This window comes from Balaenoptera ricei, chromosome 15, assembly GCF_028023285.1.
Source record: "Balaenoptera ricei isolate mBalRic1 chromosome 15, mBalRic1.hap2, whole genome shotgun sequence".
NCBI classification, from domain to species: domain Eukaryota; kingdom Metazoa; phylum Chordata; class Mammalia; order Artiodactyla; family Balaenopteridae; genus Balaenoptera; species Balaenoptera ricei.
The window spans coordinates 57926843-57951790 of NC_082653.1; the positions used below are offsets into that span (position 1 = coordinate 57926843).

At 48.4% G+C, this 24948-nt stretch overlaps 1 protein-coding gene across 1 annotated transcript in view; it reads left to right on the forward strand.

Annotated features, from left to right (window-relative positions):
* The window catches only part of ABAT (4-aminobutyrate aminotransferase), an 89599-nt gene that overhangs the window by 27089 nt on the left and 37562 nt on the right, over positions 1–24948 (forward strand). The window contains exon 2 of the mRNA XM_059898177.1: positions 24101–24215. Coding sequence (XP_059754160.1) covers positions 24146–24215 — 70 coding nt within the window. The 5' untranslated portion in view covers positions 24101–24145. The remainder of the gene's footprint in view (positions 1–24100; positions 24216–24948) is intronic.

Below are 24948 nucleotides of genomic sequence, written 5' to 3' on the forward strand. Positions count from 1 at the left end.
GGAGGGACTGGTGGTGGGTAGAGCTGGGTGTTGCTGTGGTGGACAGAGCTCAGTAAAACTTTAATCCGCTTGACTGCTGATGGGTGGGGCTGGGTTCCCTCCCTGTTGGTTGCTTGGCCTGAGGCAACCCAACACTGGAGCCTACCTGGGCTCTTTGATGGGGCTAATGGTGGACTCTGGGAGGGCTCACGCCAAGGAGTACTTCCCAGAACTTCTGCTGCCAGTGTCCTTGTCCCCACGATGAGCCACATCCACCCCCGCCTCTGCAGGAGACCCTCCAACACTAGCAGGTAGGTCTGGTTGAGCCTCCCCTGGGGTCACTGCTCTTTCCGCTGAGTCCCGATGTGCACACTACTTTGTGTGTGCCCTCCAAGAGTGGAGTCTCTGTTTCCCCCAGTCCTGTCGAAGTCCTGCAATCAAATCCCACTAGCCACTTGTCCAGCATCTAGTTGTGATTCTGGTGCTCTCGCAAGAGGGAGTGAGTGCACATCCTTCTACTCCGCCATCTTGGTTCCTAGTCACAGATGCTATTTCTTGAGTATAACTGTGTGCTAGCAAATTGGCCACATTTTTTGGCAGAATGTCTAGACCCTTTGGATTAGAACTTTGCACACAAGAGGATGTCAATAATTTTTTTCTTTTCCATTATAGTTGATTACAAGATATTGAATATAGTTCCCTGTGCTATATAGTAGGACCTTGTTGTTTATCTATTTTATTTATTTATTTATTTTTATTTTATTTATTTTTGGCTGCATCGGGTCTTAGTTGTGGCATGCGGGATCTTTGTTAAGGCATGCAGGATCTTTCATTGCAGTGTGCGGGCTTCTCTCTTGTTGTAGCGTGTGGGTTTTTCTCTCTAGTTGTGGTGCGCAGGCTCCAGGGTGCATGGGCTCTGTAGTTTGCAGGATGCAGGCTCTCTAGTTGAGGTACATGAGCTCAGTAGTTGTGGTGCATGGGCTTAGTTGTCCCATGGCATGTGGGATCTTAGTTCCCTGACCAGGGATCAAACCTGCCTCCCCTGCGTTGTAAGGCGGATTCTTTACCACTGGACCACCAGGGAAGTCCCCATCTATTTTGTATATAGTAGTTTGTATCTGCTAATCCCAAATTCCTAATTTACCCCTCCCCCCTCCCTTTTCCCTTTGGTAACCATAAGTTTCTCATCTATGTCTGTGAGTCTGTTTCTGTTTTGTAAAGAAGTTCATTTGTATCATTTTTTTTAGGTTCCACATATCAGTGATATCATATGATGGCTATCAACAATTTTTTTAATATAGTTGTGTCATTTGGAGAAGTTTCTTTTCTTCCAAGCCCTCAGTGCTCTCATCTATAAAATGGGAATAGCAAGGATTCACTCAACAAATAGTGAATGTGCGCCTTGTGCGTGCCAGGCACTGTGCTGGGCACTCACCCCATCTCTGGGGAAGGGGGAATAGCCTGGAAGGCATGGAGTAAGAAGATACACAAATAAATGTATACGTGCAAGCTGTGATAAGTGGAAAGGAACAGTAACACAGGGAGCTGTAAGAAATTACAGCAGGACAAGCATATTTCCACGAGGTTAAAAAAAAGCTTCTCTGAGGAGATAACACGCGATGATGAGACTTGAAGGATGCACAGAAGCTGGCCGAGGAGGCCTGAGGGAAGCAGTGCAGGCAGCAAAAATAGCCAGTGCAAAGGCCCTGAGGCCACAGAGCTCTGTGCTTTCCAGGATTCAGAGGCCAGAATGGCCGGAGAGAGTGAACAAAAGGCAGTGGCAGGACATGAATTAGGAGAGATAGACAGGCAGCTTCGTGAAAGACTGGGAACCAAATTGTCCTTAGCTGCGGAGTGACAGGCTGAGAGCATGGAAGCAGGAAGATGACTCTGTCCCTGCAGTAGACCTGCCGAGAGATGCCCAGGCTGGTCTGGAGTCACTAATGGAAATGGAGAGAAGCAGATGATTTAGAGACAGATTAGAGTTGCCTTTCTTCCTCCCTTCTCTGGTTTCATCCTCAAGCTGATGACCAGGTAATTCTGGTCACGTTCAAAGAATCAGCACCAAGGTGTGGTTGACTTTTATGCCGGTTTACAAGAGGCAAGAGAGAAGCCTGCACTTCTGAGGCAGCAGCCACACCATGGAGCCAAAGAGCTGGCTGGACTCAACTCCGGTGCATCCTCGCCAGGCGTTAGGGATGTTGGCAGCCCAGGTCAGGTATCACTTGTGCTTCAAACTGGTCCAGGATCATCCAGGACCAGTCGTAAACTCACCACCACCATCCCCATCCCCAGTAGAATACAGCCAATCTTTGCGTGTCGTAAGTAAAACCAGGGGGAGGAGCAAGCTCTTATGATCTCACAAAAGAATGAAGCCACCATTGTGTCCGACTGGGAGCTGCCTTGAGGGGGTAGAAACTCGAACTTGGTCATTCCGTCTAATTCACACCCCGTCGAAACAAAAGGAGGCATGCTGGTGGGGGGTTCACGGTCTGGTTTGTTATCCATTATTAAGGTCCCACGTTGGTTCGGAGTTCAGAGTGCATTGCGTACTTTTTAATGTTTATTTGATTGTGTATATTGATTACTCAGATTGTTTAAAGTTAAGTGCCGCAAGTCAAATCCTTTTTCTCGGGAGCTTAATTTTTACAGACTGATATGTTGTAAGAGGAGATCGGACATTAGCGGGTGGCCGTGAGGAGCCAGGTTTCCTCGGGTAATTAGCTCCATGGTCTTGGGCTTGTCACCTAAACTACCTGAGCTTCATTTTTCTCCTCTGTAACTTGTAGGAGTGCCTGCTTTCCGGAGTGGAGAGAATAGTAGAGTTAATATATGTGAAACACTTAGAAGAGGGCCAGGCATCTAGCAGGTGCTCAGTAAATGGTGACCAAAAACATTATTGAAGGTTTAGAGTCATTCTAAGTATGTAAAGGCACCACCTAAGCTGCCACACATGACTGCTGAGCACCAGAAACGTGGCTCATCAGAACCGAGATGTGCTGTAAGGGATTCTAAAGATGCAGTAGACCCAAAAAATTAAAATGCCATTAAATTGTTGAAAAAATAAAGAAAAAAATGCCATTAATTAGTTTTTACATCGCTTATGTGTTGAAATGATATTTTGGATGTTATCAGGTTAAATAGAACATATAACTAACATTAAAATTTCACCTCTTCCCCTTTTTTGATAATGTGTTCAGTAGAAAAAAATTTTTAATGGGAATATTCAGTAATTTGGGGATGGCTCTGGTCTTTTTTTGTTTTTATTATTGGAGAATAGTTGATTTACAATGTTGTGTTAGTTTCAGGTGTACAGCAAAGTGAATCAGTTATACATATACATATATCGGTTCTGGCCTTTATCCTGTCCTATTTTAGATGTTAGGTGATCCATGAATTTACCAATGGCTATATCCATTTTATTTTTTTAAATTTTATTAAAGTACAGTTGATTTAATAGAAAATTTTAAATTGCATACCTGACTCACATTTAGAGTTGACCCTTGACCTACACGGATTGGATTGCATGGATTGTTTTCAATAAATGTAGTACCTATAGGGACTTCCCAGGTGGTGCAGTGGTTAAGAATCCGCCTTCCAATGCAGGGGATGAGGGTTCAATCCCTGGTCAGGGAACTAGATCCCACATGCATGCCGCAACTAAGAGTTCACATGCCACAACTAAGGAGCCCGTGGGCTGTAACTAAGACCCAGTGCAATCAAAAATAAATAAATTAATTTAGTTAAATTTTTAAAAACTGAGTCTATAAAAAAATATATATATATGTGTGTGTGTGTGTGTGTACACACACACACACACACATATATATAGTACCTATATTTCCACTTTCCAGATCTTTGGATTAACTAAGTGTGACAGAGAGTTTGTGTTGGATTTAGAGATCACAGTATGTGGAATACAAAAAACTAGGGTTTGAGTCCTGATTCTATTCAGGAAGCTGTTTCAGCTTCCTGCCCTTGGGTGAGTCATTTATCAATTCCTTTGTTTTTGAGGCAGAGAGGGCAGTACTCGGATTTTGGACTGTGGAGGGTTGGCACCCCTAACCACCACGTTGTTCAAGGGTCAAGTGTATATTTTCAACAACACTGGTCTAAAGGTCTGATTTAAGAAGGTGGAATGATTAAGAAGTGGGAGAAGCATGAACTCTGCAGTCAGAAAGATTTGGGGGTATCTGGGTAGCATCCCTCTGTATTTTATCAGGGAAGCTACTTAACCTCTGTGTGCCTCTTTCTGATCTGCAAAATGGGAGCAAAAATCCCTACCACAGAAGAGTTGTTTTGAGGCTTAAACGAGATTATATAGGTAAAGTGCTTACCTCAGTCCTAGGCAAAAAATAGGCACTCAAACAGAAGCAACAGGTATAGCTTTTGTTCCAGGCACTTAAGGGGTGTTTAGTATTCAGAAGTGGGCTTGAGGGGCTTCCCTGGTGGTGCAGTGGTTAAGAATCCGCCTGCCAATGCAGGGGACACGCGTTTGAGCCCTGGTCCGGGAAGATCCCACAGGCCGCGGAGCAACTAGGCCCGTGCACCACAACTGCTGAGCGTGCGCTCTAGAGCCCACGAGCCACAGCTACTGAAGCCCATGTGCCACAACTACTGAAGCCTGCGTGCCTAGAGCCTGTGCTCCACAACAAGAGAAGCCACTGCAGTGAAAAGCCCTCGCACCGCAACGAAGAGTAGCCCCCGCTTGCTGCAACTAGAGAAAGCTGGCGCACAGCAATGGAAGACCCAAAGCAGCCAATAAATAAATAAATAAATAAATAAATAAATAAATAAATAAAATCTAAAAGGAGTGGGCTTGAGTACACTATGGGAAACAGTATGGAGGTTCCTCGAAAAACGAAAAATAGAGTTACCATATAATCCTGCAATCCCACTCCTGGGCATATATCCAGAGAAAACGCTAATTCAAAAAGATACATGGACCCCTATGTTCATAGAAGCACTATTCACAATAGCCAAGACATGGAAGCAACCTAAATGTCCACTGACAGATGAATGGATAAAGATGTGGTACACATATAAAATGGAATATCACTCAGCCATTAAAAAAGAATGAAATAATGCCATTTGCAGCAACATAGCTGGACCCAGAGATTATCATACTAAGTGAAGTAAGTCAGACAGAGAAAGACAAAAGCCATATGATATCTCTTATATGCAGAATCTAAAATATGACACAAATGAACCTATCTGCAAAACAAACAGACTCACAGACATAGAGAACAGACTTGTGGTTGCCAAGGGGGTGGGGGTGGGGAGGGGGGGAGGGGGAGGGATGGAATAGATTGGGAGTTTGGTATTAGCAGATGTAAGCTCTTATATATAGGGTGGATAAACAACAAGGTCCTACTATATAGCACAGGGAACTATATTCAATATCCTGTGATAAACCATAATGGAAAAGAATATTTTAAAAGAATATATATATGTATGTATAACAGAATCACTTTGCTTTACTGAAGAAATTAACACAACATTGTAAATCAACTATACTTCAATTTAAAAAGAAGTGGGCTGAGTAGATCTGAAGATAAACTAATAATAATAACTCTCATTTGTGTAGCAAGATGACTTTGCCATGCTGTTTTCACCTCCATTGCCACCTTTGATCTTCAGAACCACTCTGGGAGGTATGGTCAGTAGATCTGGGGAGACTGAGGCACAGGGACCCTGCGAGGTTTGAGCAGGACCTGGAGCCAGGCGCCTTCCTGTCAACCCCATCGTGCTCCCTTGAAACTTGCCATGCCTCCAAAGTGTGTTCCAGTTTTTGCTTCACCCTCTGGTTAGGTATCTTCCACAGTCATCCTTGGAACAGGGGAGAAGACCGTCACCTAGTACAGCCAGCCCCTACAGGGCTGACCTTACCTAAGGGTGCAGCTGGGGTGCTGTGTGTTACCTGGGGAGGCTTGAAAGGCTGGAAAGGTATTCCTGGTGAAGAGCTAGTGTTGATACTTGTGACAGAGAAGAGGCAGCTCATAAAAGCACATTCCCTGGACACATTGGTCCACTTAAATCTCAAACCAATGTGATACCCAAGTGTAGGAACTGCTGGGGACTTAGGAGACATTGCCCCATACGTGCTCCTTTGCAACTTCTTTGACTTAGATTTTGATAAATTGCTCTCCGAGGTATTTGTATAAATGTGTGGCCCCACCAGCATGGCCAGATATTTCATGAAGATAAATCAGTGTGGAGAAAGCAGAGGGAGAGTGAGATGGCAGCCGGGAGACCAGCCAGGAGGCTGGGGCAGCTGTCCACCTAAGAAATGACGGGTACCAGAACTGGGACAAGAGGAGAGGCTGGAGCCCAGAGCTAGTGTGGAAGAAAAATCCCAGGGCATGGTACCGAGTGAAGGTAATGGGAGGGAGGAATCAAGGATGTGTCTCGAGTTTCTGGCTTGAATAAATGGGTAGACAGTGGTTCTGCTTACTGAGATGCTGAACACAGGAAATTGAATAGGTGTGGTGAAGGGAAAAAATGATGATATTTAGTTGACAAGGTATTGAGCTTAATGTGCAGGACTTCCTGTTGGAACAGGGAGGAAGATTCAGGGATGGTGAATCATTCATGGAAACCATGAGTGTGCATGAGGTCTCCCAGGGATGCATGGATGGATGGATGAGTGGGAGGCTGGGTGGGTGGTTGGGTGGATGGACAGCTAGATGACAGAAATCTAGATTTTATTCTACTTAGATTGAATCAGATTAAATGGCTGTTTTGTTGTTAAAAATCAAATATTTAATTTTATTCACGCTGAAGTATTTGAGGGGGAAGGGTACTGATGTCTGCAATTTACTTTGAAATGCATCAACAAATCGGGAGGGTTAATGGATGGAGAGAGGGGTGGATATGTGATAAAGCGATCATGGTAAAAATGTTAACAGCAGAAGCTAGGCAGTGAGGGACAGGTATTCAATGTCAAATGCAACTTTGGTGTACGTTGGAAATTTCCATAATAAATTCAGGGGAAATGTTTTTCAGTGGTCAAATGTTGACATTTTTCATGTGGTTTCACCGAATGTTTACTCTTCATTTGGCCAAAAGATCCTTCCAGGTTTCCTTTCTGTGGCGTCAACAGATCTGCCTTGCTGAGACTCCTTTGGCCTTACTCTACCCAGAGATGGGGGCTGGGGGTCAGCGATCCCCACGCCACCCCCAGAGTTCAGGTTGAATTGCCCCAACATGCTGATTACCGCGCCAAGTTCGCCGGTATCTGGCTTGTAATAATTATAGATTTCCTCTGCGATTTGAGCCCATTGGTTGCCACGGCAACGGCGTAATAGCTCAACTGAAGCGCTGTCACGGTGATTTAGAACCAACTCGTCTCTCTTGCAGCCTCCAGTCTGGGTGCCCCCACCCCCTTGCCGTCGTCATAGCAACTGATGAGCAGCATGTGACCAAAAGCTCTGTGTCCCCCGCCCACCACTTGCCCTCCCCGTCTTGTGACCATTCCCACTTCCTCTTCTGGGCCCCCTGTGGACAGGCATTGACCCCAGCTTGGTCTATAATGGGGAGGCTAGAGTAATCCCCCAGACCCCGTCCAGAGAGGGGGTCAGAGGGACTGGGAGAGACAGGGCAGCCCGGCAGCCCCTGGAGGTCTTGGAGATGACCTGGCGCCCCTCAGAGCCCCTCAGGGCTGTGGCCCCATCATAGGCTGGATCTGCTGCCACCGCCACCGAGTCCTGGGGAAGCCATTTAGGAATCTGAAGCCTTGGATCTCTGCTTTGTAGCTTCAGGAATTCCTGAGCCTGTTAGAGAAAAATCTAGGGAGAGATCCCAGGAAGGGTCAAGGGGAGAAAAACAGTCTATTTCAGAAAGTCCCAGAGCAGGTGTTTCATGTGGATCTTTTCCTTTCTGCTTCTGTCTGGAAAGCTCTCGCTCTCTCTCGCTCTCTCTCTCTCTCTCTCTCTCTCTCTCTCTCTCTCTCTGAATCCATCCCTCGCTCTCCCCCATCCCTCCTCCTCATCCCTCTCCCTCTTAGCACTTGCTGGGAACCAGCTGAGCGCATCCTTTTCCAGATCTGCTTTGCTTCCTTTTCCAAATCTGCTTTGCTTCCGAGGAGCCCTTTTCTCCCTCCAGTATCTGAGCCCATGTTCTGGGGACGGACGGCCTGGGAGTCTGGAGCATCCTCCCGAGGGGGGAGCTGGTACCCGGTGGCACCTCTTAGGATGAACCAGCTGGCCGCGTCCCTGGGACTCTGCAGGATGGCATAGAGGAGGCATTTTAAGCAGGCGGGAGCTGGGCTTGCTGCAGGACCCTGACGACCAGGCACTGTGAGTGCAGACGTGTGTGTGTGTGTGTGTGTGTGTCCATGTGTTTGCATGTATCTGCTGACATGTGGAGGTGTGTCACTGTTATCTGTGGTGTTTTGTGTGCAAGTGTGTGTACAAGTGTGCCTGTGTGTGACTTTCTGTCTGAAGGACACACAAACCTACATGACAGATTTTTCAAGGATACTTTGTGGAGAGAACACAGCAGGATAAGCCCCACCCCTTTTTATTTAATTTAATTTTTTATTGAAGTATAGTTGACTTTTTAAGGTATGGGCCCCTTTCAAGTGGGAACAAAATAAAGACAGATGTTAAAATGATAAGTAAGGAATTTGCATTTATCAGTAGGTTGGCAGAACCACTTCCTACATGCATCTGCCTTCTGGCCCCAGGAAATGAAGTGTGGGTCACCTTGAAAGGGCATTTTCACTCAAACCCCCAAAAGAGATCCTTCCTTTCTGTCCTAAGGGTTAAAACAGCACACACACACACACACACCTTTCTCTCTGAAACTTGGGGGGAATGGAAGGCTCACGGGGCCCCATCACGGGGCATTTCACTTTCTTCCGCCACAAGACGGAAGGATTTTGCTTGACAACCTGGAGGGATTAGTCAAGGAGACGTGAGGAAACTTTGGATGGCGACCCCCTCACGTGGTTTACTTCCACCGTCAATTAGAACTCCATTTTGAATTTTTTGACCAAAGCAGCCCAAGCCCCAAGAGGCAGCAAGAGGCAAGCAGGTTTAGAAAGGGAAATTTCATTTGCAGGGCAGGATGTGGGAATCCTGGTGACTTGCCATCTAAGATCGTGCAGTTGGTGCGTGAGAGCAGGAGGCCACGTCACCGCCGGAAGGGAATCCTTTGTGCTTCGCCTGCCCCTGAACTTGTGGGAAGCTTGGCGGCCAGTCGCTCTGGATGAACACTGCCTGTGGGCTGGGCAGTGCCCTTGGCATCTTGGAGGCGAGGGCAGATCCAGAGACCAGGACCAGCCTCAGGGAGGCTCCAGTCCATGCAGGCACAGACCCTGCTTATTCGGTGCGGTGCTCTCACCCTCAGAGGCGTTGCTGCCACTGGTAATTCCAAGATGCCACTATCGTTCCCTACACTGTGGCCTCTGTCTGCAGTGGCCCCGCCACCTTGGTCCACCTGCTCAAAGCTCAAATCACCTTTAAACATCCTCTGTCATTGCTTCCGGGAAACCTCATACTTAGACCCAGGTAGAGCTGATGCTGTACGCCCTCCTCTGCCCCGCCCCCAAACCCCCTGTACCTCTACCCTATAGGGCACTTTCTCCATTTGCCCATGGGCTACAGTTTATTTTACAAGGACTTAGAAAAATATATATATTAAGACTTTCAAAGCGACTGGCCTAGACTCTTAAAATGTCAATGGCATGAAAAGCAAAATGGCTGAGAAATGGTCCCAGGTTAAAAAGAGATGAAAGAGCCTTGCACACGAATGCAATGATGAGTGATCCCGGGGTGGAGCCTGGAAAACAGAAACAGCTGCCAGAGACATTCTGGGGGCAAGTGGGGAAATTTGAATACAGAATCTATTAGATAATACTATTATGTCAATGACGAATTTCCGGAAGGTGAAATACCTTGTATCTCAGATAATTTGTACTGAGGTTATATAGGACAATGTCCCTGTTCTCAGACTATACAGGCTGAAGGATTTAGGGATGAAATATCACAATGTCTGCAACTATCTCTCAAAGAATCCAGAAGAGAGATAATAAATACATAGACTGATAAATAGATGGGATAGGTACAGATGTGGCCAAGTATTAACAATTGGTGGTTCTGGGATTATGGGTGGTTGTTGAGCTATGCTTGCATCTTTTCTGTACCGGCCACATGCTGGGCACTCTGCCTAGCTCGGTACATGGATTGCCTCATGTAATCCTCAGAGCAGCCTCGGGATGGGGGAACTCTATCATACCCATTTTCCCGTTGAGAAAACAGAGAGAGAGCCAGATTCCCGCCCCAGCCAAAACCCACATGATGCCACTGCTCCACTGCCACCCTTCTTGTGAAATTACGAAGGATAACTCAGCAGTCTTGCCCACTTCCAGTTTGAGTCTGAGTGACTTCACCTCTTCACTGTGGTGTAGAGGTTAAGAGCACTGGATCTAGAGCCAGCCTGGGCTTGTATCCTGGCTTACCTACTTAGTGGCTGTGTGTTTCTGGGCAAGTCACTTAACCTCTCTGTGCTTCCATTTTCCACCCCATCCCCCCCTTTTTGCGGGGGTTGGTAAGAGAGGAGGATCATTGTAACTGCTTCAGAGGATTGTTCTAAAAATTAAAGGCACTATTATATGGAAAAGCTTAAAAGAGGGTTGGCCCGAAGTAAGTGATCACTAAATACTGTTGTTGCTGTTGCTATTATTCTTGTAATCTCAGCACCCCTGCCTCAGCCAGTGATGGAGAAACCTGCAGGGTCTTTCCCTTCTGCACCCAGGGCTGGCTGTCTAGAGCTGGCCTCTGGGCAGGTGGCCCCTAGTGGGTACTGCAGAGATCTTGGGGTGGGGGGTATGGTAAGAGGCCTCCCTATCCCACCTCTTCCCAACAGAACTGCCCTCCTGCCTTCGCCTGGGAACGAGTTACTCAGGTGCGCTGTAAAGACCTCCAGGGAAACACACATTTAGTCAGAGCCCATAAGCCCACGAGCTCACCAGAGCCTCCGAAGTCTGTCCCAGAGGGCTGGAAGCAGCCTCCTGTGTTTTGTCTGTTTTGTGTTGCTTTCACCCCTTGACATCATGGGGGTGACTCTTCAGGGTGATCAAGAAAGAACCCAGGTAGGGAGTGTTTATCAGTTCACTCGTGGCCTTTTGGTTTTGTGAACCAGATGTTCGCACACTTGAAAAGTCATCCTGAGAGCAGACTGTGGTGGCCAGCGGGTGCGGGGGGGAGCTGTGTCTCAGTCCGGAGCAGCTGGGGTGGATCCTCAGTCATCCTGGTCCCCATCCACGGCTCCCTTCCAAGGGGGTGGAAAGGGAAGGACTGTTGCCATGGTGACCACAGAACCCAGGCTGCCTCGGTGGAACCCTGTGCTCGGAGCATCCAGCTCTGGGAGCACACAGACGTTTGCTGGGCCTTCTCTGCCTGTGACATGGCGCTCGATGCTGGAGGTGATGAGACAGATGGGTCGATGGCTGTCAGGTGATGCTGATGACCCTCATCACGATGTGAGATTATCTTCCTTGTTTACTTAGTTGTTGTCTGTCTCTTCCGCCGGAACAGAATGCGGGGACTCTGCTGTCTGGTCCCACCATCCCACCTGGGTCCTCAGGATTTAGTGTTGTGTCTTCAGGCAATAGGCAGTCAGGACGTAGCAGTGCCTGCTGGCGGGCCCGTGAGTGCATGAATGAGTGAATACATGAATCTCACAGGCTAAAGGCAGAGACAGAGATGTGAACAGATAGACAGTACAGGTGAACAGGAAAAGAATATGCGTATAAATCTGTGTCTAATCTAAACATGACAGATGTTGACAGTTGGAACAAGGTGGTAGGTAGAGTCAGATTCATCTTGTGTGTTTGAAATTTAATTATTTATTTCTTGGCCATGCCACGCAGCTTGTGGGATCTTAGTTCCCCGACCAGGGATTGGACCCGGGCCCCAGCAATGAGAGCGCTGAGTCCTAACCACTGGACCGCCAGGGAATTCCCCTAAAATATTTTTTTAAAGAAAGGAATGATTGCTGGAGAAATACAGATGAGTGGCATCTAACCCTGAATTGAGAATCAGGAAGGCTTCTTGGAGTAGGTGGCCGGAGGTGACCACTCTGAAAAGGTACACAAGAGGTAAGGAAATATGCACAGGAGGAGGGGCAGAAAGGACATTCCCACAGACAGGATCATGTGAGTGACAACCCGGAGGCAGCAAAGAGCAGAGTATGTGCAGGTCGGCGTCCAGAGGGCAGGACGTACAGGTTGGGGGCAGGGGGTACCCAGCCAAGCAGCTGGGCTTGATCCTGGGGGTAGCAAGGAGCCAAGGAATGTTGGGGCATTTCACATTTCTTAAATGTGAAAAAATAAGATGGTTTCAATAGAAAGCCCTCAACTCATTCCTGAAAGCCTTATCTTTTTGCCTGGAGGATGGCTGGGGATTTTGTACATGTCTCAAGGGGTATCATTTTAGAGATTTTCTTTTTTTAATTAGCAAGTTTGTTTTCCTAAAACTATCAAAAAGCCATAAAATGGAGGCATTTTTCTCAACAGGAGGGAAGGCAGAGAATGCTGTTGATGAGAGAAACCCGGGGAGGTTTGGACACCTGGGTGGGTTTCCCCTCCAGGGAGGATGCCAACCAGGAAATATTCCATGCCAGTTTTATTTACTCTGCGTATCTGGCTCTGTGTGGACAAAACACCACGGAAGTGATGGATGTTTTGCACTAGATCAATGCTCCAGCCGCACATGTTGATAATCAGCAGCAGCTGTGATCAGCCTTCTTCCCCAGGTTCATGTCCCAGCTCTTTCCTTGGTGCTATATTTTGTCCTCCGGGGCCCACTCCTTTCAATAAACAAGCTAAACAAGGCATTGGGAGCTGTAGGGTTAAGGGCTCCAGCCATCTGCCCTCTGTGGTCCCGTGGGAAGACTCCCTAACGGACAGATTATGTTTGATGTCTCAGATGCTGCCAGATCTTGTGGGCGGGGGGGTGAGGGTCAGGTAAGGCTGGCATGAGGATCTTGGAAATCAACACACACGTGCCATCCAGAAGGCCTGACTGTTTGGCCAGGATCATATGACTGATGGCCATGGTGCCACATCAACAGCAAGGGGTGAGCCTGCTTGATTGGTTCAGAAGGCGGTGAATCGGCTGCTTTTTCATGACTCTATCCTTGGACCTCCCCTCCCCTTCGGCTGTCTCTCCTGCACCAAAATGTTTAAAGCGTTGGCTAGAAGAATTAGGACGCGAGAAAAGGAAGGCAAACTCTTGGGTCACATATTGATGTTTAAAACATGCAGTTAGCATTCTCTGTTACCTGGAGCTGTCCTAAGTGCCATGGAGTCATAAAGATGCTGCTTGTTCCACGCCAAGGACCTTACATGCCATAGGGTGGGATGGGGCGCCTCGTGGAATTTGGGCCTCTGCACCCTGGAAGGGACTGTGGGACAAGCTTTGGGGTTTAGGGAAAGTGCCACGTGTGGGCTGAGGTTGGAAACGAGTGTGTGGCTAAAAGATGAAGGTCTTGGGACTTCCCTGGCGGTCCAGTGGTTAAGACTTCATGCTTCCAATGTAGGGGGCGTGTGTTTGATCCCTGGTCAGGGAACTAAGATCTCACGTGCTGCAAGGTGCGGCAAAAAAAAAAAAAAAAAGAAGAGATGACAGTCTTCAGGAAGGCTGCAAACAGTGATAACTGTTGAAGTTTTTTGTCCCTGTAAAGGAGGTGTATGTATGTTGGTCTCCGTTGATTGATGAGCTTTCTGAGTAAGGATCCCAACCACCAAACTGGTAATATACCCAGATCTTAGTCTTCAAGCGCAGAGGGCTGTGGTTCTAACACAGCTCCACTATCTCCAGCTTTGTGTCCTTGCGCAAGTGGCAAAAACCTCTCTGAGCCTATTCCCTCACCTGAAAAATGGGAGAGTAGTATTTTGCCTTCCAGGAGTAGATGAGATAGTGTGAGTAACGCTTGGCACAGGAGGGATTCATTCATTGAATCGTAGCAGACCCTGCATCACGCATCAGTGAAAGATCCTTTGAATTTCTGAAAAGTTAAGATATTTCCGAGGGATTGTAGGAATACTGTCGGGCACACACTGTAACTCCGATCACCAAAAAAGTGCTTCCAAGTTGCCTGCGGAGCAGACCTGGAAGGAAATAAATGGCTCATTTGTTATACGCTGTGGTATTTGCATACTTAGCAGTTCCTGGAGTCCTTAAAATGATTTGGTTTCTCTAAACAGGAAGCATGTCTCTTCTCATCACGCTGACCTTATCTGTTGCTTGTTGGCCCCCCATTTGGGAACACTGGATCCTGAGGACAGAGCAGGGCACATTCTCACTCTGCAGGCACGTGCCGGCTCAGCGCAGGCGCCCCGTAAACACCTGTGAAATTGAGCAGACGCCCGTACGTTGGCCTGGGTCAACTTGTTCAGTGTTGGCACAGCATCCTTCCCAGCCCAGATTCTGCTCTGTCACTCCTGCTCCCTTGTGGGGTTGGAAATCCAGAACTAGCCCAGCCATTTCAGGACGCATCTTTCCACCTGTTTCCTGCTCCCAGAATAAAGCCTGTGTCTCTCCCATTCAGACGACTTGGATTTGAAGCCTTGTCTATTCTTTCCTCCCTTCACTCTGTTCTAGTGATGCCGTGTTCATGCTGCCTGCATGCATGATTTAAGTTCACCTTATTCTTCCTGATGGAGCCTGGCGGGCTGGGGCAGGCAGGTGAACTGGGAGACAGAAGCCTGAGGATGGGAGACGTTGAGGCAGACGAGCTTCTGTCTCATGGAAGCTGGATGTTCAGGCTCAAGCAGAGCTAGAGATTTGCATGTGCAAATTGTCCCTCCCAGCACTTGAGGCTGTAGAACAAATACCTTCCCTACAGAGTAGAGGGGTCTTTGGAAACTGAGAACATGGCCTGTGAGGAGCCTTCTCTTCTACATCTTGTGTGTAGGCTTCAGTTGGCCAGAACCAAATTCTGTGCCTCGTGACCACATGGGTAGGTTTTATTCTTCCCATTTTACAGATGAGGAAACTGAGGCCCTGGTGAGCTGAGCAATGTTTTTTTTTAATTAATTAATTAATTTGTTTTTGGCTGCGTTGGGTCTTCGTTGCTGCGTGTGGGCTTTCTCTAGTTGTAGTGAGCGGGGGCTACTCTTCGTTGCATTGTGCAGGCTTCTCATTGCAGTGGCTTCTTTTGTCGCGGAGCACGGGCTCCAGGCGCACGGGCTTCAGTAGTTGCAGCACGCGGGCTCAGTAGTTGTGGCTCGTGGGCTCTAGAGCGCAGGCTCAGTAGTTGTGGTGCACAGGCTTAGTTGCTCTGCGGCATGTGGGATCTTCCCGGACCAGGGCTTGAACCCATGTCCCGTGCATTGGCAGGCAGATTCTTAACCACTGTGCCACCAGGGAAGTCCTGAGCGACTATTTTTTTTTGGCCATGCCACACGGCTTGTGGGATCTTAGTTCCCCGACCAGGAATTGAACCCCAGGCACTCACCTGGGCCCTCGGCAGTGAGAGCGCAGAGTCCTAATCACTAGACTGCCAGGGAATTCCCTAGTTGAGCAACTTGCCCAGAGTCATCAAGCTAATAGACAGCACATTTGGGCCCAATTTCTGGCTCACGTTACTTTCTCAAATGAACCCTTAGTCTGTCTTAGGAGTCAACACTTGCCTGTTTCTAAGAACAATATTCCTCTCTCCTGATACAAGCCACTGATGATTGTATCATGCTCCATGAGGCAGGTTATCAAAGGAAATCATGAGTGCAGGGTGGGAGGGCCGGGGTCTATTTTGCAGAGAAAACCAGGGAGGGGGTGTCATGGGAGTCGGGGCTGGAGGAGGGAAGCCAGGTCCGAGATAAAACCTTCTGTCCCAGGGCCACCGTCACAGGCCCATGAATGGGGCCCTGTTAGCCATCTGCAAAGGCCAGGGCTCTGGCTTTATTGGTTGCCATGGTGACCCCTGGCCTTGACAATGGAGGCCCACTTAGCTGAACGTGTCACTGTGTCCCCATTGAGTCTGCAGAAAAGCCGACGGCTAGGGCTGCAGATGGGAAAGGAATGTCCCCAGCCTCTGCCAGCCCTTTTGTCTCTGTCCCTAGAGCAGATAGAAGAATGAGAAAGAGCATCTTCGGGGCCTCAGAGAGGTCTGGGGCATCTATCTCTAGCTAATGACACATGCACAGATTTGGTGTTCATAGGGCCTGGGAGGCAGCGTGGTGGAGAGATGAGTCCATCTTCGTAGGACGGTTCTGGAGTGTTTATTATTTATTCAATGATTGTTCTCAGCCGGGCACTGGGGCTGGGGATACAGCAGGGACCCGAGTCCCAGGTCTCAGTTACCCTCTGCTAGTCCATGAGTTAGGTGCAACTGGTATTGTCCCCATTTTACACAGGAGGAAACTGAAGCCCAGAAAGGTTACTTAAGGTGCCCAAGGTCACACAGAAGGCAAAAGAGGCTGGTTTCACATCAAACACCCTGCATACCACCTCCCCGAAGGGCCACCTTGATCTTCTTCTTTCTCTTCTTTTTCATCTTTGGGATGTTTAACTTTCAAAGTCGGAAACCATTTCCAAGGATTTGGGGGCCATGCAGACCTGGGTCAAGTGCAGGGTCCTCCATTTACCCCTTAGGAAGGCGGTTCCAACCCTGCCTCGGGAGCTTCACCAATGCCCAGGTCAGATCCGTGGGTGTGCCCGGGGTGGGGGGGTGGGCGTCGTAGGTGGAGAGCGCCCCTGAGTCTCACGAGCAGCATGGGGAAGAATCACTGGCTTTTGAGACCCCAAAATCACTGGCTTTTGAGCTTGGGAAGCCATTCACCTCTGAGCCTGTCACCTGAGGTGGATACGAAAAGTAATCTAGAAGATACAGGGCACACAGTAGGTGAGCCATAAACAGCAAGGGAGGGGATATGGAGATATATGTATACATATAGCTGATTCACTTTGTTATACAGCAGAAACTAACACAACATTGTAAAGCAATTATACTCCAATAAAGATGTTTAAAAACAAAATCCAGCAACCAGTACTTTTGACTTTTTATTCTCCCTCCAAAGCAAATTGGAAAGGTTTTTTTTTTCCCTTTCACCTGAATTCCTCTTCCCCTATTGATTTAAACATTGCTTTCTCCCAGCCCTGCCCACCCTTCAGTTGCACCAGGCAGATAAGAGGGAGCAGAGAGAACTAATTAGCATTTTAATTAGAGGAAAGGGGATAGGGAGCAGTGGGTGGGAACCCAAGGGTTTCAACTTGTTTTGACTGAAACGCACAGTAAGAAAGAGCATTTATTGTAGGGGCTCCGGGTGTCTGAAACAAAGATCACCCCCATCTGCCGTGTACTCTGATGGTTCCTATTCTGTCTAATTTATTGATTGATTGAAATTACTCTTTAGGTTCTATCAAGGAGAAAAGTTCCTGTCCGCCTTTAACACCTGTCTAAGAGCTGGTGGTCTCCATCCCAGCAAAAAGAGGGGGCCTGGCCGAGGCCGGAAACCTTGGGCAGTCAACCGCATCCAGCTTTTAATTTAACAACCTGTCTTGATTTTATTACATTCTTTCCCCCATCACCTTTATTTGCCCCAGATGAAACTTTGAGGAAAAGGGGCTGGGGAGTGATTAGTAGGGGTTGTAGGAAAATAGCTTTACAAAGTTTAGAAAGCAAGTTGATTTTGGGGCTTCCCTGACGGTCCAGTGGTTAAGACTCCGAGCTTCCAATGCACGGGGCGCGGGTTTGATCCCTGGTCGGGGAACTAAGATCCCAGGTGACTCTCGGCGCAGCCAAAAAGTTAAACAAAAAATAAAAGATATAAAGCAAGTTGATTTCAAGAAGTACGTTAAGTAAATACATGTTGTACGAGATTAAGAATGTGAGGGAGAAGTAGTATGCTGGGAAGAGGCTTGGAAAACACAGAGGGAGACGGGATTTTAGGGACCAGGGCTGCCTGCAACCAGCTTGTTTCCATTCAGAGTCTGGGATTTCTCCAGCCCCGCCTTGGTCACAAGCCTCAGGGTGTGCCGGTGCTCAGAAAGCTCCCCCTCAGGCCCGGGATCCCTCAGGCCACCTCCTCCTTTTTCCAGATGTGCCACAGATTGCAGAGGGCATGGCGGGAGGAACAGGGTGATACCGGGACCCCTTCTGGGGTAAGAGTGGGGGTGGGGAGCAGTGCTGCCAGGAATTCTCAGTAAACAGCTCGCCACATGCTTCTCGGGGTCAGAAGGGGCCTTAGAAACAATATGATCCAACACCTACATTTTACACACGAGGAAACCGAGGCCAGGAGAGTGATGTGTCTTCTGTGCCCAAGCCAAACAAGGGCTGTGGTGGACAGTCAGTGACACGGTGACTTTAGCTTTGAGGGGAGGGGACTGTTATTGTTAAATTGTTGTTTTAACACGAATTTCAGACCTGCTCGCTAATTTTAAATATGATCTACCTTAAAAGGCGTGTGGGACTGTCTGCCTTTCACAGCTCAAGTGCGGTGAGTCCGGGAGCTGTGCTGAGCTCCGGGTACCTGGTGAACCGGAAAAACTCCATCCCCACTCTCTCGAGGTTTGCATTTTTCTAAGTGTGATTGGAGGGTTTGAGGCAGGAGAGTGATGTGAGATGAATTATCCTTTAAAAAGGTCAGAAACCAATTAGAAAACAGAAGGAGAGGAAGAGAGAAAGCCAGGAACCCCCTGAGGACATCATTGCCCCGTCAGGTGAGAGACGGGCATGACTGGCCCCCAGCAAGACCCCTGGGCACCCAGCTCTCTGCTGTCACTGTTGCTGCTTTGGGGTCTCCGCCCGGGAAAGGGAGCCTCCCCTGTGGCCGACTTGCATCTGAGGGGCCCCAGAGTGAGTCTGCAAGGAGAGTCTGCCTGTAGGCTGTCCCCTGTCCTCAGTGACCCCAGAAACCTCCAGGGATCTCAGACCACAGAGCTCTAGAATCAACGACTGCACTATTACGGTGCACATGACAGACATCACTAATCTATCACAGCTCTTTTTAAGCTGGGTCTTGCCCTGCATTTCATCAGAGTGCCTATGCACGGTGCCTGGCGTATCACAGGGGCACAGGGACATCTGCTAAGTGAATGAATGAAGCAGATCGGTCAAATGACAACTTGGGATCACACAGCCTGTAGCGGCAGGAATTCAAACGCAGGCCTCTATGATCAGGATGTGTCATTCCCCTCTATGGCTTTTTCTGGTCCTCTCTCTCCCCTCTGTGAAAGAGGAGGGATCACTCAACAATTCCCTTTTTTATTGAGGTCAAATTCACATAACAAAATTAACTATCAACCATCTTCAGTGAACAATTCTGTGCCTTTTAACACATTCACAATGTTGTACAACCATCACCACTATCTAGTTCCAAAACTTTTTCATCCCCCGAAATAGAAACCCCGTGTCCATTCAATAGTCACTCCCACTATCCTCTCTTCCCAGCCCCTGGCAACCACTGATCTGCTTTCTATCTCTTTGGATTTACCTATTCTGGAAGTTTTATATATAAACAGAATCTTACAATATGTGACCTTTTACGTCTGGATTCTTGCATTTACCATAATGTCTTTGAGGTTCATCCATGTTGTATCAGTGCTTCTTTCCTTTTCGTGGCGAATGATACTCCCGGGTGTAGACAGACCACATGGTGTTCATCTGCTCATCCACTGATGGACAGTGGGTTGTTTCCAACTTTTGATGATTGTGAATGGTGCTGCTGTGAACATGCGTGTTTATGTATTTATTCCTATTTTCAGTTCTTTTGGGTGTATACTTAGGAGTGGAATTGCTGGGCCATATAGTAATCCTACGTTTAACATTTTGAGGAACGCATAATTCTTAAACCACCATGTCTAAGGCTGAGGGTTTAGGAGCTGGTCCCTGGCTGCTTCCTCGCTATCAACTCCCACCCTGGTTGGTGCCCTCCGCTCAGCTCACCCCAGCAAGCCCCCCTCCCCAGCTCAACGATGACCCCAGCGTCTCATTGACATGCTGAGTACTCATTCCCTCCCTGTCCTCTGGGACTTGGCTGAACAGGATCCTTCCGGATAAGACTAGAGCAGCTGGCACTCTCCTTCCTTGAGAGGGTCTCCAGAGGGTTCCATCTGGCCATCAGCTGTTTCTGCCCCTCATCTTCCCTTCCACCGCTCTGTGATTTCTTGCCTGAATCCTTGGCCGTTCCATGTCCTTTCATGCCTCCGAGCATTAGCTCAGGCCTTACCTCCCCTTTCTTCTGTGACTTCTGAAATCTCGCAGCCTTTCAGGGGGCAGCACACCCCTCAACCCAGAATTAATTTCTCTGTTCCCGTGGCACCTTGCTTATACCAGCAAAAGTCAGGGTTCCATTCTGTCTTGTACAGAATTAGTTGTTGACAGTGAACTGGAAATTCTTTCACCTGCATACCCTGCCAGGTTATTTTAAGAATTTATCAACATGATGCGTAAAGCAGCTACTACATTAAATTCTCCCATTTTTTTCCCCTTCGTTCCTCTGACACTAAATTATGAGCTTCAGAAAGAGAGGAGCATTTTATCCATCTTCGTTTTCTCCTGTGTCTAAATAATGCAGTGCCTTGCCTGAAACAGGTGCCTAATTAATTTTGTTGATTGAATTAGTGGGCCAGGGACAGTAAATGAATGACATTAATTCTTCTGATTGTTGGAAATATATTGTGCTAAGAACTAACATCTGATAGAGATCAGGTTTCGTTATAAGGTCAGTTTCAACTGCGGGCCACTGAAATGTCACTGAGATATGTTTCCCAGTGTGACATTTTGTAATTGAAAGTGTATAGATGTGACTTTCACTTTTGCAGAGCATTCAAATGTTAATATGCTAGCTCTCCGAGATTCTCGCATTTTCAAAAACACGTCTAATGGAAATTGAACTGTGTGGAGTCTTAAGTGCTCCCGTTTGAGACAAATGCTCTTAAATGAGAGACAGCAACTACTCTTTCTACCTAGTTACCAGGCTGCTAAAAATTAACAGGCTTGCATTGAGTTGGCTGTTCTGGAATAGATCAAAATATCCATTGAGTTATTAAGGAAAGAGTCTGGTTTCTCAGTTAATTTAAGGTCTCACCTTCCAAGCCCATGCTTTTCTCAATAATATTTTCTCAGGTGAAAAGCAACAGAATTTCCTCTCTGAACTAGATCATTTGTATTCATCAAGCCCCGTTGCCTCTACAGTAGGTGTTTTGTTATTCACTGACTTAATCGATGTTGTAATGAAGGGTTTGGGGTCAGGCAGTCCGAAGCAATCCTATGACCAAAGCCAAATACCGTAACTCCTCCGAGCTTCCATCTCGTCGTCGAGCTTCCATCTCGTGGTCTCTGAAACGGAGAGGTACACTACTGCTGGTTGAGCAGATTGAGGGGCATAAAGTACCCTTCAGAATAGTCACTTCCACCCTGGAGGAATCCCGATCCCCCGGGAGAGAAGGTTCGCCGGCCCAGAAGTCTCTATCCTTAGCCACCCTGCAGGGCGTTGCTCTACCTGCAGTGCTGAGTAGAAGAAGCATTATTATGGTTTTGTTTATCGTTTTCTTTTTCTTTTTTTGGCTGCGCCGTGTGGCATGTGAGATCTTAGTTCCCTGACCAGGTATCGAACCTGCACCCCCTGCAGTGGAAGCACGGAGTCTAAATTACTGGACCACCGGGGAAGTCCCAGAAGAGGCATTATTATTCCCAGTGCACTCCCAAAATCTGGGGCTCTGACGCTCTAACCATGCTGTTAGCTAGGATTCTGTTTGCAAGCAACAGAAATCCATTCAAAGTAATGCAAGCAAGCCCAGAAAAGTGGGGAAGAGGGAGGCTTTCTGGACTTTCTTACCAAGGCACTATTAGGATGGGAACACTTTTCCCTCACTCCTGATGTTTCCTCCCACGTGGAGGGACATCTTTGAGTGTAACACTCCTGGCTCTCCCCTGCCCCCGCCCACTCACCCCCCGCCGGGGAGGGTAACTCAGGTTCAGAAGTAGGTGCTGCACTCATGGCCGAGCTGAAATGCAAGCTTGAGATGGAACCAGGGAGTCCCCCACATGCAGGACCCACTTTCTCTCTCCTGTGGCTGCTTCTCTCTAGTGCAAAGGCCACATTCTTCTCCATGAAAAGACCCTGTTTGGGGACTTCCCTGGTGGGCCAGTGGTTAAGACTCTGCTCCCAATCCAGCGGGCCTGGGTTCGATCCCTGGTCAGGGAACTAGATCCCGCATGCCGCAACTAATGATCCCGCACGCGGCAAGGAAGATCCCGCATGCCGCAACTAAGACCCAGCGCAGCCAACTTAATTAATTAATTAACAAAAGACCGTGTTTGAACGCCGGCTCCTCTTACAAGGTAGAGAGTGGCTGACCCAGCAGCTCCCAGGACTCTGGCCCAGCCAGGACCAGTCAGCTATGACCAGTGGGGCTGGGTCGCACAGAACAGACCTGGCTGCCATGTCTACACCCCTGTAGACGGAGGGAGAAGTTTCTGAGAATGGTGAGTGGTGACGTTTGCTGACCCTGGACTCAGACAGCTGAGTTCTGTTTTCAGATCCGCCATTAACATCTATGTGCCTCAGTTTCCTCATCTGTAAAAAGGGGATCACATAGCATTGTTGTGGGTGTTAATAATAATAATAAATGTTAATAATGCTGTATGTAAAGTGCTTAGCACAGTGGGCAGCATGTAGAAAGGACTCGGGAAACAGAGTAATAATGAGAAGTGAATGCTTCCGTCATTGTTCTGAGAAACAATACAGGTCTATATCCAGTATTGTAGGTACACAAGGAAAATACACGTGCCAAGTAACAAAGCATGTATTTAGTGAGAAGACCCACAAACAAAAAGGTGCACAGAGAGTATGTTTGAATGGTGGCCTGGGGAGAGGGGGATGGAGGGGGGAGAGGTGATAAAAAGAAGCAAATAAACAATGGGGCAGGGAGGCTTTGCTCCAGGCCCACAATGCAAAAGGCAACTAACAGAGCTAGGCGCCGGGATTTGGGATCAGGGCTTAGGAGCAATCTGGAGAGAATCAGCCAACACACCTGTAAAGTGGGAGCTGGGAACCTGACTCCCTGGGGCTGTGTAGGGTAACTATCCACTGGGCTCTGGGCCTGTTCCAGTTTCAAAACTGAAAATCCCACATTCCGGGGACCCCTCTCAGTCCAGAACAAACTCGGGAGAAGTACAACCCCCAAAATGGGCCACCGGATATGCCTCTGGATCTGCAGGATTCCCAACCACCGATATTCTGTATGTGAACAGGGCAGAGGGAGCTCCCTGCTTCCCACATTGAGCAGTCATCATGACATCTGCTGTGAAGTTTCGTCCGTCTGGGTCTTTCCATCGTGTAGAACACAGGCCTGCCTTGCTTATCCCAGGTGGATGATGCCCTGAGCTTGCCAGCTCACCTACAGAGAGCTCTCAAGCCAACCCTGTCCCCTCTCTTTGTTTTTCCATCTAGAAAATGGGCATAATAATCCTACCTGGCTACAAGGTCAAATGAAAACACATGTGAACAGGCTTTGATTTAAAGTGTATATTCTGGGGAATTCCCTGGAGGTCCAGTGGTTAGGTCTCGAAGCTTTCACTGCCGTGGCCTGGGTTCAATCCCTGGTCCAGGAACTAAGATCCTGCAAGTCACGTGGTCAAAAAGTTTTTTTTAAAAAGTTTATATTCTGGGCTTCCCAGGTGGCGCAGTGGTTGAGAATCCACCTGCCAATGCAGGGGACACGGGTTCGAGCCCTGGTCCGGGAAGATCCCACATGCCACGGAGCAACTAAGCCCATGTGCCACAACTACTGAGCCTGCAGTCTAGAGCCTGCGAGCCACAACTACTTAGCCTGCGTGCCACAACTACTGAAGCCCGCATGACTGGAGCCCGTGCTCCGCAACAAGAGAAACCACCGCAATGAGAAGCCCGTGCACCAAAACAGAGAGTAGCCCCTGCTCGCCGCAACTAGAGAAAGGCCACGCGCAGCAATGACCCGACGCAGCCAAAAATAAATAAAATAAAATAAATTTATTTTTTAAAAAAGTTTATATTCTGTATGAAAGCAAAGGATTTCGTATTAGAAGAAACTTCTCCACTGTGTGGGGAAATTGTGGGGAGTGGGATACTTGGCCAGCAAGGGTGTGGTCTTTGTTGGCGTGACTCTGTGTTTCTGTTTTCTTTCAGGGCAGGAGCGTGTGACAGGGGTCTCTGTTGCCGGCGGAGGTGACCATGGCCTCCATGTTGCTCACCCGGCGGCTGGCCTGCAGCTTCCAGCACAACTACCGCCTGCTCGTGCCCGGTAAGCCCTGGGGAGGTCTCGGCAAGAACTGGCCCTAATGGGAGACACAATCCAGACTAGAGATTTGGGGTCTGAAAAAATACTTGGGGATAAAGGGATCCGCTGTCCCACCCACCCCCATAAAACTGTCCCCGTCGCCACCCCTCCCATCTCCACCATGTGCTCCTGTCCCCGGGTGGACAGCGCGGCAGCGGTCAGGGAGCTGATCCATCCTGGAGCCACTCTGCGGGCACGGAGGCGGTGGCCCCAGCAGCCAGAAGGGCCCAGCTGGCTGCACAGGGATTGTTGGAGAAAACACATAGCTGGGTTTACTGCCGAGAAACAAGAAAACTACAGAGGTCCTTGTAAAGCTTCAAGGGCACTGGATGGGAGGCCCCATCCCAGGCATGTCCACCCCACCCTCTCCCTCACCTCCACTCACCCTGCACCCAACCGGCCAACAGCACTGGCTCATTCTGCCGCCGTGGTCTCTCTCAGATGCTTCTATTTCTCTCTGCCTCGCTGAGTTCAGTGTAGCCAAGTGAGCACCCTGCCCGCGTGATCTCAGGAGACCTCCCTCCCTATAGTCTAATGAGGAAGGAAAGGGTGAATCCCATTTTACAGATGAGAAAACTGAGGCTCAGGGAAGCAAAATCACGCAGCCCCTTGAATGCAAGTCAGTCCGGCTCCAAACGCTGGGTTCTCATCATCACTCCCCCACGTGCCTCCCAGCGGCTCTGGGAGAGGGAGGCTT